The 16465-nt window shown below is 34.8% G+C and overlaps 1 protein-coding gene across 4 annotated transcripts in view; it reads right to left on the bottom strand.

Annotated features, from left to right (window-relative positions):
• Positions 1 to 16465, bottom strand: part of SNCA (synuclein alpha) — a 118499-nt gene that overhangs the window by 92301 nt on the left and 9733 nt on the right. For all 4 annotated transcript variants that reach the window (XM_046656921.1, XM_046656919.1, XM_046656918.1 and 1 more), the window contains exons 3-4: positions 14100 to 14141; positions 8701 to 8843 (exon numbers count right to left, since the gene is read on the bottom strand). In XM_046656921.1, coding sequence (XP_046512877.1) covers positions 8701 to 8843; positions 14100 to 14141 — 185 coding nt within the window. The remainder of the gene's footprint in view (positions 1 to 8700; positions 8844 to 14099; positions 14142 to 16465) is intronic.

The raw sequence follows: 16465 nt of genomic DNA, 5'->3' as shown, positions 1-16465 counted from the left end.
ACCCCCAACAGAAGACGTTAGGGCTCTGAGATTTTCTTCAGTTTAAAACAGAAACTTTTTAACTTTGTTTACTCCAATGGATGTCCAAATTGTTTCTTTCTAGTTGTAACGTGTGTAATATTCAATGGAACCACACTGGGAAAATCTAAGGAAAAATAATACTAGTGTGATTTCCTTTTATTTAGCTAAATAAAGTAGAATGTTCAATGATGGTTTTTCCCCCGTTATGTGTTTACAATTTATTTACTAAATATCATCAGACCATAAACAAAGATGGAAGACACCCTCTATAATCATATATCTAACAAAAGTCTTAGAGAAAATGCAAGCTCTTCTTAGCAACATGTTGTAACTGCATAACACATGACAGTTGGTTGTTTATCTTTTGTCTGCATTATCTCATTTCATTCACACTCTGACTCTGTGCAGTGGCTGGTCAGTTACAGATGAGTAGTTTGGGTTTATAAAGGTTAAATGAGTTGCCAGAGGTCTGGCAATGCGTAATTGAACAAACTGGCCTAAAATTCAAACCATTAAACACAGACTCGAAACATTTTGAACTCATTTAATCCAACGCTTTTATTTCTCAGATGAGAAAATCTGTGCTCAGACAGCTGAGAGGACATCATTCAGCATAGGGAGAGAGAAAAGACCAACTCCATGTTCCCTGACATGGAGCTCATGCCCTCTACACTGTCACACTTTCCTATATATGACCAAATCAAACGGTGTAGGTAGGTAACCCAGGAACCCCGTACAAAGATAAAGGCCAGCTGGGGCTATTATGGTGGGTCAAACAACAGATAGAGAGCAGCTTTAGTTAGAAAACTTGTGAATTGCCTTTGTTGTAAACTCACAAATGTTTGTCTCCCTTTGCAGAAAGAATACAATTGAAGAAGGATTGTTACTACAGGCGTTTATCAGAATTTAGTGGAGATTACTATTTTAAAGGTGCCTACATATGTCATAATGTTAGAAATTAAAGACAAAATATTTTTAATGCTATTACATGCTTTGCATGACAATTAATCTCTAAACTCAGTGACATAAGTAGGAAGCACACGCCTTCTCTAGTTCCCCTAGAGATAGCAAATAATACCCAATCCACTGAGCAAAGCCTGGGCCTTAAGGCAAAGCCATATGCACATACTCAGAAGATCCACGTAGCGTGAAATAGTACAGTGTATATTGAAAGGGCAATTTTCTACTTTTTTGAGAATTCTCAACAATCAGAATAAAGTGTATATACACGTGAATTGGAGATGATTTGCTATTATGGCTTGTCAGACTAATATCATTCCCTTGTAAGCACAGACAGTTAAACTCTATTTGATCTCCTTAAGTTAAAAGTTGACATTATTCTTCACAATCCACAAAGCTGCAACTGAATTCATTCTTATGAATTGAGTTCCAAATAGATTTATCATACTGTGTTAGCGTGAAGAACACAAAAGAAAAGTAAAACAGTTTCCACTTCTAAATATAAAAGGAAGATAAAATATACATTCCTCCTTTTTATTTTTCACTTATTCATTTAATTGTTTATTTATTCAACAAACATAATTTTTGGCTCAGTGTTGTTTGTAATAATGTACACTATAGGCTTAAGAGGAATCAAATACTACTTTTGGAATTTTCAAAATATCTGTTTGTTGATTCCAGAGTCACCTTGTAAAGAGGGATATTTAAAGTGTGACTTAAACATTCAAATGTTCGGTTAAGCTCCCTATGGAAGAATTACCTCATATTTGAATTAACAAACTACTCCTTTTCCCCTCATACAAGAACAATCAGGTTGAGGAGATGCGCCATCCGAGTCTAGTTCCCATAATTATGTATTTGCATGCAAAAGACAATTGGCGTCTCATTTACCTTATTTCTGTTCCTCTGAATTCAAGTAAACATATTTTGTCCTAGATTTTTTGTATTTTGAATATTTTGAGAAACATAGACCTCTTTTTCTATTTTCTCTTGTTAAAGCAAACACCGCCATCAAATGTCTTCCTGAAAATTAGAAAACTAAAAGCCTATGTTTGAAGGGGAAAAAAATCAAAGTGTTCTTACTTTTTAGGGACAAACAAGTTGATTATCATTGAAGTTTGAGATAAGAGTATCGAATGTCATAATAAATAAACACATCTATTCCCTTTATTCCTGTCATCTAAAGATACAAAGTTTATTTTTCTAGATTTTCCTTTCAATTACAAAGTGGAAATATGGCTCAGTTGGTAATAGCAGTTTAAAAAGAAACTAAGTTTGAAATCATCCTACGTATAATAGTATCTGATTAATGAAACAGTATCAAAAATATAATTTCCTCTTTGCGTGTGAAGGGATGTTAGCAGTAGATGTTAGCCACATGCACAATGAAGATGAGTTCATAAAAATATGGTCATTACTCTCACTTTGCATTCAGCAGGATTTAATCCACGTTAAGCGTTTATAAAGAAATAAGCCAATTGCACAAATATAATTTAAAGCTGTTTGTTGGTGTGCCTTGAAGCAGTTCTATCACACTCTTCCTGTAATACATTTCTCTAACAATCAAAACTATCACCACAATCAGTTCTTTAAAGACTGAAATTGGATTTGTAGTCATGTATATACTGCAGGGTTGTAATGCTTACAGATTAAGCGCTAGTCCTAGGACTCAGGTGCAAGTATTTTTATGTTCCTGTGTCTAAACAGCTAAAATATTGTGGCTCTTATCTCTATGGGTGTGTGGTAATTTCACAGTCTATTGACAAAACAAAATTTAAGGTATAATATTTGTTGAGAGAATAGGTCTCTGTCATTTCTAACAAAAAGCATTTTTCTTCCTATGATGGATATGCACTTGTTACAAATATATACATGTATAGATCTTCTCAAAGACCAGAGATGCTCCTTTTTCCAAGGTAAATATGTCAGTTGCCTTGCCTGGACTGCACATTTCTTGAAAGCAGGAGCCATCCATGTGTTAGCATTCCCCACAGTGCCCAGCTGTGTGTCCGGCACACATGAAGCATCCATTAAATGGCTGAATGCTACTGAATTTTAATGAAAACATAACCATAAGTCTATGCTCCTTACAACTTTTTATATAATTATAGTATACTTTTCCATTTACAATCTTACAAGATCAAGAGTCATTAGGAATCATGATTCATCTACCCTGAATCTAGTGAAATATTATTAGATACAGAGAGAATCCATCATAATAGATATGTTGCTAAGTGGAAAACAGTTTATGCAACATTAGTAGACTTTCATGTGAGAATAAAATATTGATTTTTACACACCACATTGCAAAATGTAAATGATTATACACATTTTGAAACAAATCAATTAAGTCAATTAGGTTTTTTCTTTAATTACCACATTATGCTTTAATCTAAGATTACAATGCTATTAATAGCATACATGGCTCCCACCACAAATACAAATCAGGCAATTAATTGTGCCACAAAGCTTTTAGTTTAGCTTTAAATGTAACTAACAGTCATGTTGGTTTTCCCTGAGGTCAAACGCAAAGGCAAGACTCAAACTGCTAATTATTTGAGACAATACACTACATCAACCATTATTAGACAAAATTTAAGGAGAAAGTTTACTATAAATTAAAATATTTCACTAATCTTGACCTCTCTTATTATTACCCTCTTATAAACAATATTAAGATTGCACCTATGATAGATGTATGCTTCTTCAGAGAAATCTGAAAGTTTGCCTGTGACCTGTGGCTTATTTGTGAAATCAGCATTAAGTATGTTAGTTGATGGCAACATCCATCAACTGATTAATCATTTAATGGGAAAGTCCATAACACTCAAGTGTTTAAAAATAAATCTGCATCAAGCTAAATATGATAGCTCTGGTAAGTCGAAGGAAATAAGCAGAAGGATGCTTAAATGTTAAAGATCATAATGTCAAAGCTGACATTTTCTATTCCTACTTTGTTTTATCCATCTAGCCTACACTTGGTTCGTTCTCCTCTTAGGAATTAAGGCAGGATTACAGAGTACACACACTTCTCTCCACTTGAAATCAACATTTTCTGGATAACTGTGCTGGGGATAGTAAAAATTGTTTATAATCTGATCTAATTTTTCCAAAATGGCACTGTTTAAGAACTTCATTCTGATTCTAAAAAACGTAAATAAACAGATGAACCCGAAAATTTAAGTATATGAGGCTATAAATATTTCAAGCTTATTTCCTGCCCCAAACCTAACAATCTCCATGTAGATAGGTCGGTGCCTAAATGGGATGTGGTAATGAAGCTAACTGCTGTACTATTTGTCAGGCAGTAGCTTTATAGTTTATTCAGAACTTTAACTCTCTATAAATCCAGAAAATTATGAAAATTTAGAGCTCAGGGACACTGAGGATCCCACTCTTCTAGGGCATTCCAGATAGCATTAAAGAGATGCTCGCTTCTTCAGCAAGGATTTACTTGAGCAGTAACCACATGCAAAGCTCTGTGGAGGGGTTGGGACGGAGCAAATGTTCTAGTGATTCGCTGTATGTTGTAAAAATAGATGCACTAAAGAACAATGCTTTCTCAAGGTAATTCTTTTATAATATTCTTGGAACAAGCAGATCATTTATTCTCAACAGAAGTGGGAAACATAAATTTTATCTATTTAACATCACTGTTTGTTTAAACTTCAAACTTGAATACCTCTGCCAATGCATTTGTAGCTTGTTTCTACTGTGCCAATCAAATGAATGAGCTTTGGGAAATGAATTGTATGGCTGACAACCTCTTGTGTTTACAAAGGTAAAAATATACATTGGTAGATATATTATTCTGATGTGTTAAATACAGAAGCTAATAATAGTTGATAAAACGAATTCTTAAAGTTCAAGACATCCTATTTGTCCTTTAATCTAATGTCTTATAATTAGAAAGTATTACTAAAGGTGGCTTCATTCATATGATCAAATTCACAAAAACACTTAGGTATCTGTGGTCATTTAAAAAAAGCAAACCAAGAAAACACAAAATGGGGGAAAGAAAGAAAAGAAAGAAGGAAGGAAGGAAGGAAGGACGGAAGGAAGGAAGGAAAGACTTGTCCCCTCATCAATCAGGCGTTGATAGACCAAACACCCTCAATGGGTTTGAGAGCTAAACATCAACACAGCCTCTCCTCTTGTGGTATTCCTGATATTCAAGGAGGCACCAACCACCAAGATTATGCCACAGCCATTAATCCACTTCAACAAGCTAACACCTCATAGCTCTGCTTATCACATCCCTCATCCCCCAAGCCTCATGAAATGTATCACCAAATCTTGTTCATATCACCTCCTACAAGGTCTTTGAATTAATCCATTTCTTTCTTCTTTCCCCACCAACACCTTGGTATACACAATCATCTCTTCTTTCCATCACAGCCCACTAACTGGTCCCTGGTTTCTACTCTTCCCTCCCTTTAATCTGCTTCCCACACTGCAGGCAGAGACAGCTTTTCAACATGTAAACCTATAACCTGACATCCTTGCTTAAAATGCTTTAATAGGTTCCTTTATTCTTAGACTAAAGACCAACATTCTTAACATGGCCAGCCATGAAGCTGCTCCTGCATTTCCCTCCAGCCTCCTCCTCCTCATTTCCTCTGGCTCCAGCTGCAGTCGTCTTTGGTTTGCCACGGTTCCCTCCTCCCACATCAGATTTCCTCATGTTGTTGCTTTTGCCTGGAATGCTTTTCCTCCAACTCTCGCTATTTATTAATTGCCAGTCATTCTTTTAGATTTCAACTCAAACATCACTTCCTCAGGGAAGCCTTTGTGATGCCTTCCCTTACCCCAGCTTCACGCTAGCTGGGTCAAGTCCCTTTTTAGATATGATTGGCATTATGTACTCCGCAGACTTTATCACGGTTATAATTACATACTTATTGTGTGGTGATTACAGGATCATCTCACTGATCTTTGTCACTAGACTATAAGCTCAATGAAGAGAAAAACAGTCCATGGTTTTTCTCATCATTTTAGCCTCAATATCTAGCAAAGTTTCTGGCACATAGTGAGGAAGTATTATTTCTTGAATGAAGAATGAGTGTCTCAATGGGGTCATTAACAAACGGTTAAAGCAACAATAAATTTCCATTCACTAGAATCTCTTTAATCAGTTTGAAAGATTAAATTAAATTATTTCAAATTCTATGATGAACAAATTCAATGATTTTCTTTAAACTCCCTAGAATTTTTGGCATCCCATAGATGTAGCCACAATGAAAGTTTATTAGTGTCTTCCTTGAGTTATAGAAATTCAGAACTGGACTGCTAAATTGGGCTTTAACTATTTTCTAGTACAGTTTCCTCATTATATGAGAAAGAGTCTTAGGAAATCTTCAAAAGGTCATCTAGCCTTTTGGTGACAGAGCAGGAATGAAAATCAGCCATTTAAACTCCCAGTTCAATGTATTTTTCCTATAACTATGTTGCAATTTCTAGGTTTTATGGCTTCATTTTCATATTAGAAATTTGGAAGAACCTATAAATACCCAGAAGAGAAATCTCCAAATGGTTAATTTTCTCACATCATTTAGATTTATGCTTTAAAATATTAAAATAAATAGGAATATTTTAGAAGGGTAAAAAACAAGCCTAATTTTGTAAGAAATGAACCTGTAAAAACTTCCATGCCTTATTTGTAATTTTCATGGTGTGCCTTAAATGAGGGTGAGAAAGGAATGATACGTTTCCCATTTCTTAATATTCTCAAGCAAAAACTTGTTCTAGTTAAGTCTGGTTGCCTACAATTCAGTTTATAAAAACCCAAAAGAAAGGCAGGTTTTGAGGAAGCAGCTGGGGAAGTGACATAGTGATGGAAAAGCTCCACTGACATCCAGTCTATTATATCTAGCTGTGTGACCCTGGACTCTTTACTTCCCCTCCGTAGATTTCACTTTCCTCATCTGTACAATCAGGAGATTGATCTAAACCATGGCTCTGTCTGTTGATGAGCTTCCAAGATCCCACTAAGCCCGTTGGTGTGTGTATGTGAGTGCACATTTTTCTGGGAAGATTGGCACAAGGGTCAGGGACACAAAACAGGTTAATTGCCTCTGTACTAATATATGAGGTCCCTCCTAACTTTTGAAATGTAATAAAGCTATAAGTGTAATTACAATTTCTGATGGAAAATAGGACTTAGTGTAATTAGCAGCACGAGTAGTAAAATTATTTGAAAAGCGTATTCTGCACAAAGGAATACTGCTATCATTAACCATACACTCAAGTGTCAACTGAAGAATGCTAGAGCCCAGTCCAGGTTTTCCATAATTGGCATCAATTGCCCCAGACGATGTAACTACATGTGATAAAATCTCAATATGTCACATATTTTTATTATCAATATGTTAATGATCCATCAAAGTCGGTCTACTACATAGGATTACATGGAGCAGATACAACCCAGAGCAGACGCCAGCAAATAAAGTTACTTTCTTACAGTTTTCAGGATATCTATTCCAAAACCACTTGGATTATAACTTTGGATGGTCGAATAGCCACAGTTGCTATACTACACATATAATTACTAAAGACACAGAAATAAAAGTTACCCTGCTTATTCATGTATTTCCTTCCTTACTTTCTTCTTTAATTTAATAAATATTCCTTAAATGTCTACTGTGTCAGGCACTCTTCTGGACACTTGTGAAATATCAGTGAACAAAATAAATATATTCCACCCTCATGGTGCTTATCTTTTAGAAGGGGAGGAAGAAAATAAATAACATGTATAAAAAATATGTAAATTATTTATTATTTTTAAAGGTGATGAATGCTTTGGAAAAAAAATAAACAGTAGGGAGATTAGAAATACCAAAGGTAAAGAGAATGGTTCCAGTATTAAATAAGATCCAGTATTAAATAGGACCCCATTGAGAAGGTATCATTTAACAAAGACCAGAGGAGATGAGGGAGTGTGCCAGACAGAGGGAAGAGGCAGGGCAAGGGTATGCTTGGTTTGTTCAAGGAATAGCAAGGAGGCCACTGTGGCAAGGAAGGAGCAAAAATCATTCTGCTGCTGTGGTCATGAAATTTGTAAAATTTCATCTTCCAGTCAACACTTCATTTTTTATTACTTAACTGCTTAAAATGAAATTCATATCTTTTGTATAATCTTACTAGAATCTCATCTTTGTAAAAAAATGCAGTCAAAATTCTTCCGAGAATTTTAAAATCACCCCAAACCACGATCTCTGGTTAGTAAGCAGTGTAAGTCTCTCAGTTCCCACAAACATATATTTGGCAAAGAACTGTTATATGATAAGCAAATATGCCATTTAATAAGAGATGATGTCATTATGAAGAAATCAAGTAAAAGACCTTCACTTTGAAAATTTAGAGATTGGGCACAAAGCATTTGTTATATTCCAACAAAAAGAAATTCCAAGATTCTTAGCTTACATGAAAGCCCCCATTCTTTCTGAAATGTCACTGTTCCTTTGGCATTTATTACATTGTTTATTTCATTAACTGTCTTCCAGAAAATGAAACAATCATGACTACTGTACAGTTATCATGGCATTTATCTGGGTTAATACCCTCAAAAAGAATACACACATAAAAGTAGCACATTTTTACGAGGGGAGGGTCAGTCAGCCCTCCCCCAGTACGCATCTTATTCCTGCCTAGAGCCTTGCATGAAAATGCACTGTGGTCTCCCACGCCTACAAATGTAACATAAAATGTATGCAATCATACCTTGCCCAAATGGTCCTTTTTGCCAAAGCCAGTGGCAGCTGCAATGCTCTCTGCTCCCTCCACTGTCTTCTGCGCTACTGCTGTCACCCCTGTCACTACCGCCTCTCCAACGTTCGTCACTTGCTCTTTGGTCTTCTCAGCCACTGGGATAAATCAGGAACAACAGGTTAAGGGATGGTGGAACGATAGCGACTTAAAAGTAATTTCACTTCTAAAAATCTATGTTTGCACATACCGTAGGCAACTGAAGAGTTAGAAGACAGAAAAGCTACAGAGATTTCTAAGGGAGCATGGTTTAGCCAAACATTGAATCTTTGCTAAGATATTTTGTTGTAATCATACAGATATTAAAAGGTGTTCCAAGTTTAACGATCACAAATTTAGAGCTATGAGTGATTTGGGTTTGGCTTGCATTTTATCAAGGAAAGTTTACAGAAAGCAAGGCTTACAGGTGCAGTTACAGCTGCATCAGACTCAGCACAAAATTTCTTTCTTTATTTCAATTTCAATGCCGATTCTTGTATCTCACTCAGGTTGTTCATTTTCACCACACCTTCTGAGGCATGGTAACATGCTCATGCATGTTACTATCAGAAATGAACAACGGAGTGAGGGATGGTTACAAAGGAACTTTGACCTTCCTATAAAAGTTCAGGTAGTTGAAACAGAAGGAGTTTTAACAATAAGATTGATTTTCAATGATTTTAATGGGAACAAAAGAGTTAGACATTAAGTAAAGTATGAAAATTAAGAGGCTTGTTGAGCATGCGCACAATTTTTTTCATAAAACACAATACGACATGATGATTCAGTAGATTTTTTTAAATAAGCTAAAAATTTAGAGAAGATGGTGCAAATAGTTTGGGATTAGATTTAGACAGAGATTTAATCTCATATCAAATATTCTCCAGGACTAAAACCGGATATAATTGCTGAATGAATCTTTTTATATTACCTCAACATAATTACCACATACAGTAAGCTCCAATAAAAACATTTGTTTCAATTAAATGAAGAGTTCTATGAAAAAGCAGCAGAAGACAAGAGATTCTTCTCTTTAAATAATTTCAAGGTCAATAGAGAACTAAAACAACACCTCTTCATGCTAAACCTTACAACATTTAAGCTCATAAAGCCTGGGTCTTACATCTCTTATCTATGTCTAGGTGGTATTTGCCTTAGTTTCTTTTTGCCCTCCAAACTCACTTTTTGTCTGCTTTCTCCCTAACTTTCAGGAATTTTTAGTTTGGAGTGATATTCTTCCTCAGGCTCTCTCCTGAGCAAACAGAGACACATTTTCTTGTCATGCTTTATGCTTGTATGCATCTTCTCTAGAGAAGTCCAAGCCTGAGGAACCGGAGGATTTACACGATATCAGCTGCTGAGGGCTATTGTTCTGGTCATATGACTATTATACAGTTCATGTCACCAGTTGGGAGTGGCCAGTGGTTAAACAGTGTGGACAAAGCAATTGGGCTTTGAACAGACTGTGTAGGTCCCGGAAGCTAAGGCAGTCTGTAAGGAGAGAGGCTTACCCCACTGTCCCCAGGCAATGAGCGGAAGCTGAAGAGGCCCTAGAGTCTAAACCCAGGGAGCGGGCACAGCACGTGTTGCTGGATATTTGCCTTCGGCCACTTCTGGGGATAGGGCTGATGCCTCCTAAAGAGTAACGGCTATTCACAATGAAAGCTCCATTTAAATGCCAGTGAAAAGCTATACTGGAAATTCATGTTTTTAAACATTTCCAGAATGTTGATCCTTTAAAAATGGTGAATTATGGGGTTTAAGTTCTCATTTTTTTCTTTTCTAAGAACACGAATAGAATATTTTGCTTGAAAATGAACATTTTCTTGTTATAAAATCTCAAAGACAAAAATAAACTTTGATGTTTTTACAAACTCATAATTTTTCTGCCAGCCATGAAAATTTATTTTTACATCTAGATAATTCTTTATATATGTATGAACTTTATTTTTAATGCACATAAACTGCACAGTAAAATGTACTTTGTACATTTCATTAGGTTTCATCATTGTAAAAATAAGTCAATTAGTTATCTTACAAAAAGAGTGTTCATGTAGAAATAACAGACACATTTTAAAAGATTTCTGTAGGATTGGATTTATCTAGTAGATTAGCCACTGACCTTGAACCCCTATTTTCCCCTGTTAAGACCTTTTACACTGTTTCTCTGTTCATTGACATTCCAAACAAAAGGGGGACAAAACAAAAGGAAAGGAGACACACCCAAATTAATACATTTTGCATCTCATAAATGGTGTTTATTTTTAAGGGAAAAAACTTCATAAGAAGGATCAGAAAGATACTTTCCACGCAACCAACTGATGGTATAATATTTTAACTCACTTATGTTTTCCCCCAAATGTGCCAGTGCCAGTCTTCCTCATTTTGGTTCAAACAGCTCCATCTGGCCAGAAGCCTTCATCGGTCTCAGCTATCCCTCTATCTGTTTACTCAGCAAATTCAAGCTGGTGTGTTGAAACTCACTCAATGTGAAATTCCATGTTAAAAACCTCTCCTCTTTCTGTGACCCCATAAAATTTCAGATAAATCTCTACTATTGAACTTTTTACATTGTGCCATAATTATTCATTTTCCGCTAGTCTGTTTGTCAACTTCCACCAGTGTATTTTGAGTTCATTAAAATCAGAGATCCTGTTTTATTTTTCTTTTTAGTATTTCACAGTAGATGCTCAATAAATAATTTTAAATACATCAAAAGGAATTTTGCATATATCTGTAATTGAATTTATACATTAATTTCAATAATAAGATTTATATTTGACTTTCATTAAGTCAAAAATAAAATTCCAGAAAGAAAATATAGCATCAACTTTTAGAATAGATACAGTAAATCTAGCCTTTGACATTAAACAAAATTATAAAATTAAGAAGATCTAGTTTTGAATTGGTGTACAAATTATAAACTTGAGGAAAATAAATTTATGTTATAAAACAATTTAATTGTTGTTAATTGAATTAAATTAATTAAATTGTTTAACATGTTGAAAATTAGTTGTGTTCATTATCATGTAATAAATTTATGTTTATAACAATGAATGTAGATTTACTGAAGTCTGTATTTCCGCAAAAATAGCTAAAAGGATAGATCTTGGAGAAGTTTTTCTTTTAACATTAGCTGACAATGTTATGTACTACACAACAGTTTCTTGCTTTCCTGCTTTGACTAATAACAATAATAAATAACATTTATTTAGCACTTATTATGTGACCATAATAAACATTTTAGACTAAGTATAAGTGACCAATTCTCCCTTTCCTAAGCCATTGGGGTAATTACCTTAAGCTTATTGGAAATTTATAGTGAATAACCCTATTAAACAAATTAAGTAATTCATTTATGTGATATGGGAGAGAGAAGCTACTTACTGTAGCTGATTTATCCCAAGGGAATTCTCATAGCCAGACTATTTCTGACAACATTTTTGATATTTTGCTACCGCCAGAGTGGTTGATTGTTGCGACGGTTGCAAATATTGCCCACACCGAAATCGTCACGGCCTTGCCGCCTAGCAGCATTTGCATAGTCTTCTGTGGAATGCTAGTTTAGTTCAATCCTAGTAACTACTGAAATAAGGTCAAAGAAATTTGAGAAACTCTAGATTAAACTGAATTATGCAAATTTCTTTAAGTAGGACATCTCAGATTCTTTAATATGCTAAACGAAAGATGATACGCAAAGTTTCTCAACACTATCAAATCATGGACACATAAGCTGGTGGGCTATGGTTTTTCAGGAATTGTTTTGTAAAATATTGCCTTATTATACAAATTTCAGTCACACGCATACACACACACACACAACTGATGATTCTATTATTCTGGAGAAGATGCAAAAATTCTGACTTTTTCAACATATCCCCTCCATTAGATGACAGTATTAGTTGTATTTAATTTTTACCACCGTCTCTGAATCTTGCCACATGCTTATCTGCTTTCTAAACCACATGTCTTCAACTACTAAAGCACTAATCGGGGAAGGCCCTTCAGATAATACAGTCTCCAACCGTCTGTCATTCAGTTCTTATTAAAATCATGCTTAATAACATCATATTTATAGAAGGTCCCAGAAGGCAACATATTTACTTGCCTTGTTATCAGCATTACATAGTCGATAACAACAGAGCAAATATAAGTTGCATGCTTTAACTTAGCTTCTAGCAGAATCAGTTTCAAAGGATTGTGTTTTAATTTCACACTCTCATTTTTATCAAAAACATGTATAGTTGTATGATTTACTTTTCTCCACTAGCTATAAAAATGTTGCTCAAGATCGATCTATTCTAAAGGGATAATAAGTAACACCTGTATAATACATACTATTTGCCTTCAGTATTCTAGGTGCTTTGTGTACATTAATTCACTTAATTCTTTTATGGATGAGGAAACCAAGTCACACGGAAGCTATGAATTTTGCAGAAAATTACACAGCCGGTAAGGGGTAAGCAGAAATTTGAACCAAGGAGTTCTGGCTCCAGTGTTTATAGTCTTAACCACAATACTGTATTATTAATACTCCCTTCTGATTTTCCCTATTTCTAGTTTATAATGCAGTAATAGGAATATGTTATTTCTCCGAGGCACTATTGTGTTTACTGCTTTCCGATCATATGAATTATATTTCTGGTTATATATCTTGTCTTACCACACCTGTCAGGAAGTTTGAAGTACACACAGCATGAAACTCAATTACAGCAAATCCGTAGGCTCTTAAGGTTGTTAAATTTTGCTTCTCTTTTCAGTTTTCTATTTCTATCACTATCATCTTCCTCCTCATCATCATAACCACCACAATTTTCATCCTTTTTGTCATTTCTTTATTGTAATCTTCTTATAAACCTATTCAAATTCTTGGTGAAATTAGGCCAAACAGAGATAAACACAATAAATAACTTACTGGTCATCCCAAGATGTTTCCTAAAATGTCTTCTGAATCATCAAGGAAATGTTATAATTAGTAGTTTAGTGTCAGAATATTTCAGTGTACTCTACAGAAAATTGTGCCTTAATCCTTTGAAAAATGACAATCCTTATATGTTATTTAGACTAGCAGTTTGCCAGAACATTAAGTTGGTCAGAATACTCAAATGCTATACTACTATAAATAAAATAGAGCTGGTCAATTCAGAGTCATCGTTCTCCACAGTTAAATATATTGTGTTTTATTTATTTATAATAAATATTTACCTATATTTAGTAAAGAATTAAGGTTAAACAAAGCTTGATGTTCCCTTAGAATGCTCCTCTATAGGCACAGTGGTTGTTTACAACTGCACTCTGAGCGATCAGTGCTGGGGCTATACGGCTTCCTAAATATTTTCAATACCATCCTTGGTTAGAAGCCCCAGGGAGCTTACCTGTTGTCACACCGTGAACCACGCCTTCCTTGGTTTTGGAGCCTATAGAAACAAACAAATTCAAAACATAAGTCTCAAACTGGCCTTATAGTGCTGATTAGCTCATTTTAAATACAACTAATCAAAAAATCTCAGTCTTCAGAAGCCAATAGATAAAGATATCCTCAAAATAGTGGGCAAAAAAGCTAAAACAAGGAAATTCAGTAATTACTACAACACATAGAAGAAAACAAAGCTAACAGAAGGTTCTCCCCAATTCATAATTTACCACAAAATGGTACTTTTGATCCCCTTGCGTTCCACCTCACATATGAACTTACAGAGGGAACAAAAGGTGAGATAACACGGGGGCTGGGTGGGGGATGACTTTGGATTCAGAACAGAGAAGCCCTACTAAAGCGCAGTGCAGCAGAGAGACTGGCTAACCCATGAAACACGAGTAGAACAGGGAGGGCAAGAACGAATCAACATTTGCTGAACACCTATTACGTAAAAGGCATGTTACATCTCATCACAGTTGATCTGTGTAACATCCATTTCACACAGGTGTTTTATGAAATTTTATATAGTATATATACAAATTTTTATATTTCAATTTATACATGAAGAAATTGCAAATCAAAGTTAAATGATTTGCTTAAAGTTGCACAGGTCATAACTGGTTGCAAGCACATTCAAATTAAGGTCTCTGTGACCCTAAATTCATTCTCTTTCCACTAAGCCAGGCAAACCTTTAGAGGGAATGCAGTATTTCATTGCTCAAGTGTTACTAATGCTAGTTTCAAGAAGAGGTACGATAGGAATTTCCCTAAAATCTTGACCATTACTATACTTTTATACAAATAATTTATTAATATTTGTCATTAAAACTAAATTTGTTAACAATTTTATTCATAACTTCTCTAATATTGGATTTTTCAGTGTAATTCATACCAGTTTTTCAAAAAAATTGTTTTTGGAGAAAATCACAATGGATTGGAGACTCATTTGGAAACTATCTATAACTCAAATAATGTAGTTCTATGAGACACAGAAGAACATAAGGAAATGACACAAAAACTGGGAAATGATTTAAACCCATATTTGGATGTTAAAATAGTTACCAAACTTCAGTTTTCAAATGCACTGTTTTATAAACCCTTACTGAGTATACCAGGAATAACTGTAAACACATTTTAAAACAAATAAAAAAGTGTAAGGGAGCCTCAGATTCCTCATCAGTAAAATTAACACCTGAGATTAATTAATCTCTAAGAAGCTGGTTCTTTAAACAGAGTGCAGCAGAATCAATTGGGGAGGGGGCGGGGTTAAAAAGGCTGACTATTGAGTCAGAGCCCCAAACATTCAGTAAATAGCAGGTAGAGATATCTGCATTTTTAATAACCCTCATGATCTATTGCAGGCAATTCATGGATCAAATTTGACAAACACTGGTCTGAAGCAGTTTCTAGTTCTAAACTTATTTAAAATTTAGAAGTATATGTCTGTGATTTAAATAATCATATGATCAGTAAGATGATCTAGATAAATATACAGAACCATATTAAAATGTTCATTGAATATTTTCATGAAAATATATAAATACGGCATTAAGTGAAATTTTCATGCAACATATATAAGTTTACATTTTACAAAACAGTCAAGGAAAATTTCTACATTTAATAAAACAATTTAAATATATTCAAGATCTTCCAAGGGCCAGCTGCGTGGCCGAATGGTTAAGTTCGCGTGCTCCGATTTGGCGGCCCAGGGTTTCACTGGTTTGGATCCTGGGTGCAGACATGGCTCTCAGGCCATGCTGAGGCGGCATCCCACATGACACAATTAGAAAGACCCGCAACTAAAATATACAACTATGCACTGGGGTGTTTTGGGAGAAAAAGCAGGAAAAAAAAAAGAACCTCCAGTTTGAATATATTTAAGGACTTTCAATAAAAACAAAACATAAAATAAGCTATAGCTTTGTAGTTAAGAATGTGGGTTCTGAATTCAGATTTTCTGGATTTAAATTTTCACTCCACCACATAATAATCAAATATATATCACTCAGCCAACATGGAGGTCAAAGGAAATAACACAGACAGAGGCCTTAAAACAGTGTTTAATCCATATTAAACACTTAGTGGTAACTGCTCTTCTTCTTTGCATATAATGTTTGTAAAGGGATTTTCAGTTTAAAACATAGAACAAATCACCAAATCATAAATTCATATAAATGAAATTGTGCAGTTGTTAAATATGTTAAAGGATACAGGATAGTATTTTATATATGTGATGTTGCGTGTGTGTATGAGTGTACTTTGCAGGCAATGCTCACTTTAGGTAGTATGTGGGATCATGAAATGACTGTGACAAGCGGAGTTCAA

The sequence above is a fragment of the Equus quagga genome, chromosome 3 (assembly GCF_021613505.1).
Source record: "Equus quagga isolate Etosha38 chromosome 3, UCLA_HA_Equagga_1.0, whole genome shotgun sequence".
Classification (NCBI taxonomy): domain Eukaryota; kingdom Metazoa; phylum Chordata; class Mammalia; order Perissodactyla; family Equidae; genus Equus; species Equus quagga.
The sequence above is the reverse complement of the archived record's forward strand: the minus strand, read 5'-3'. Positions and strand labels throughout refer to the sequence as shown.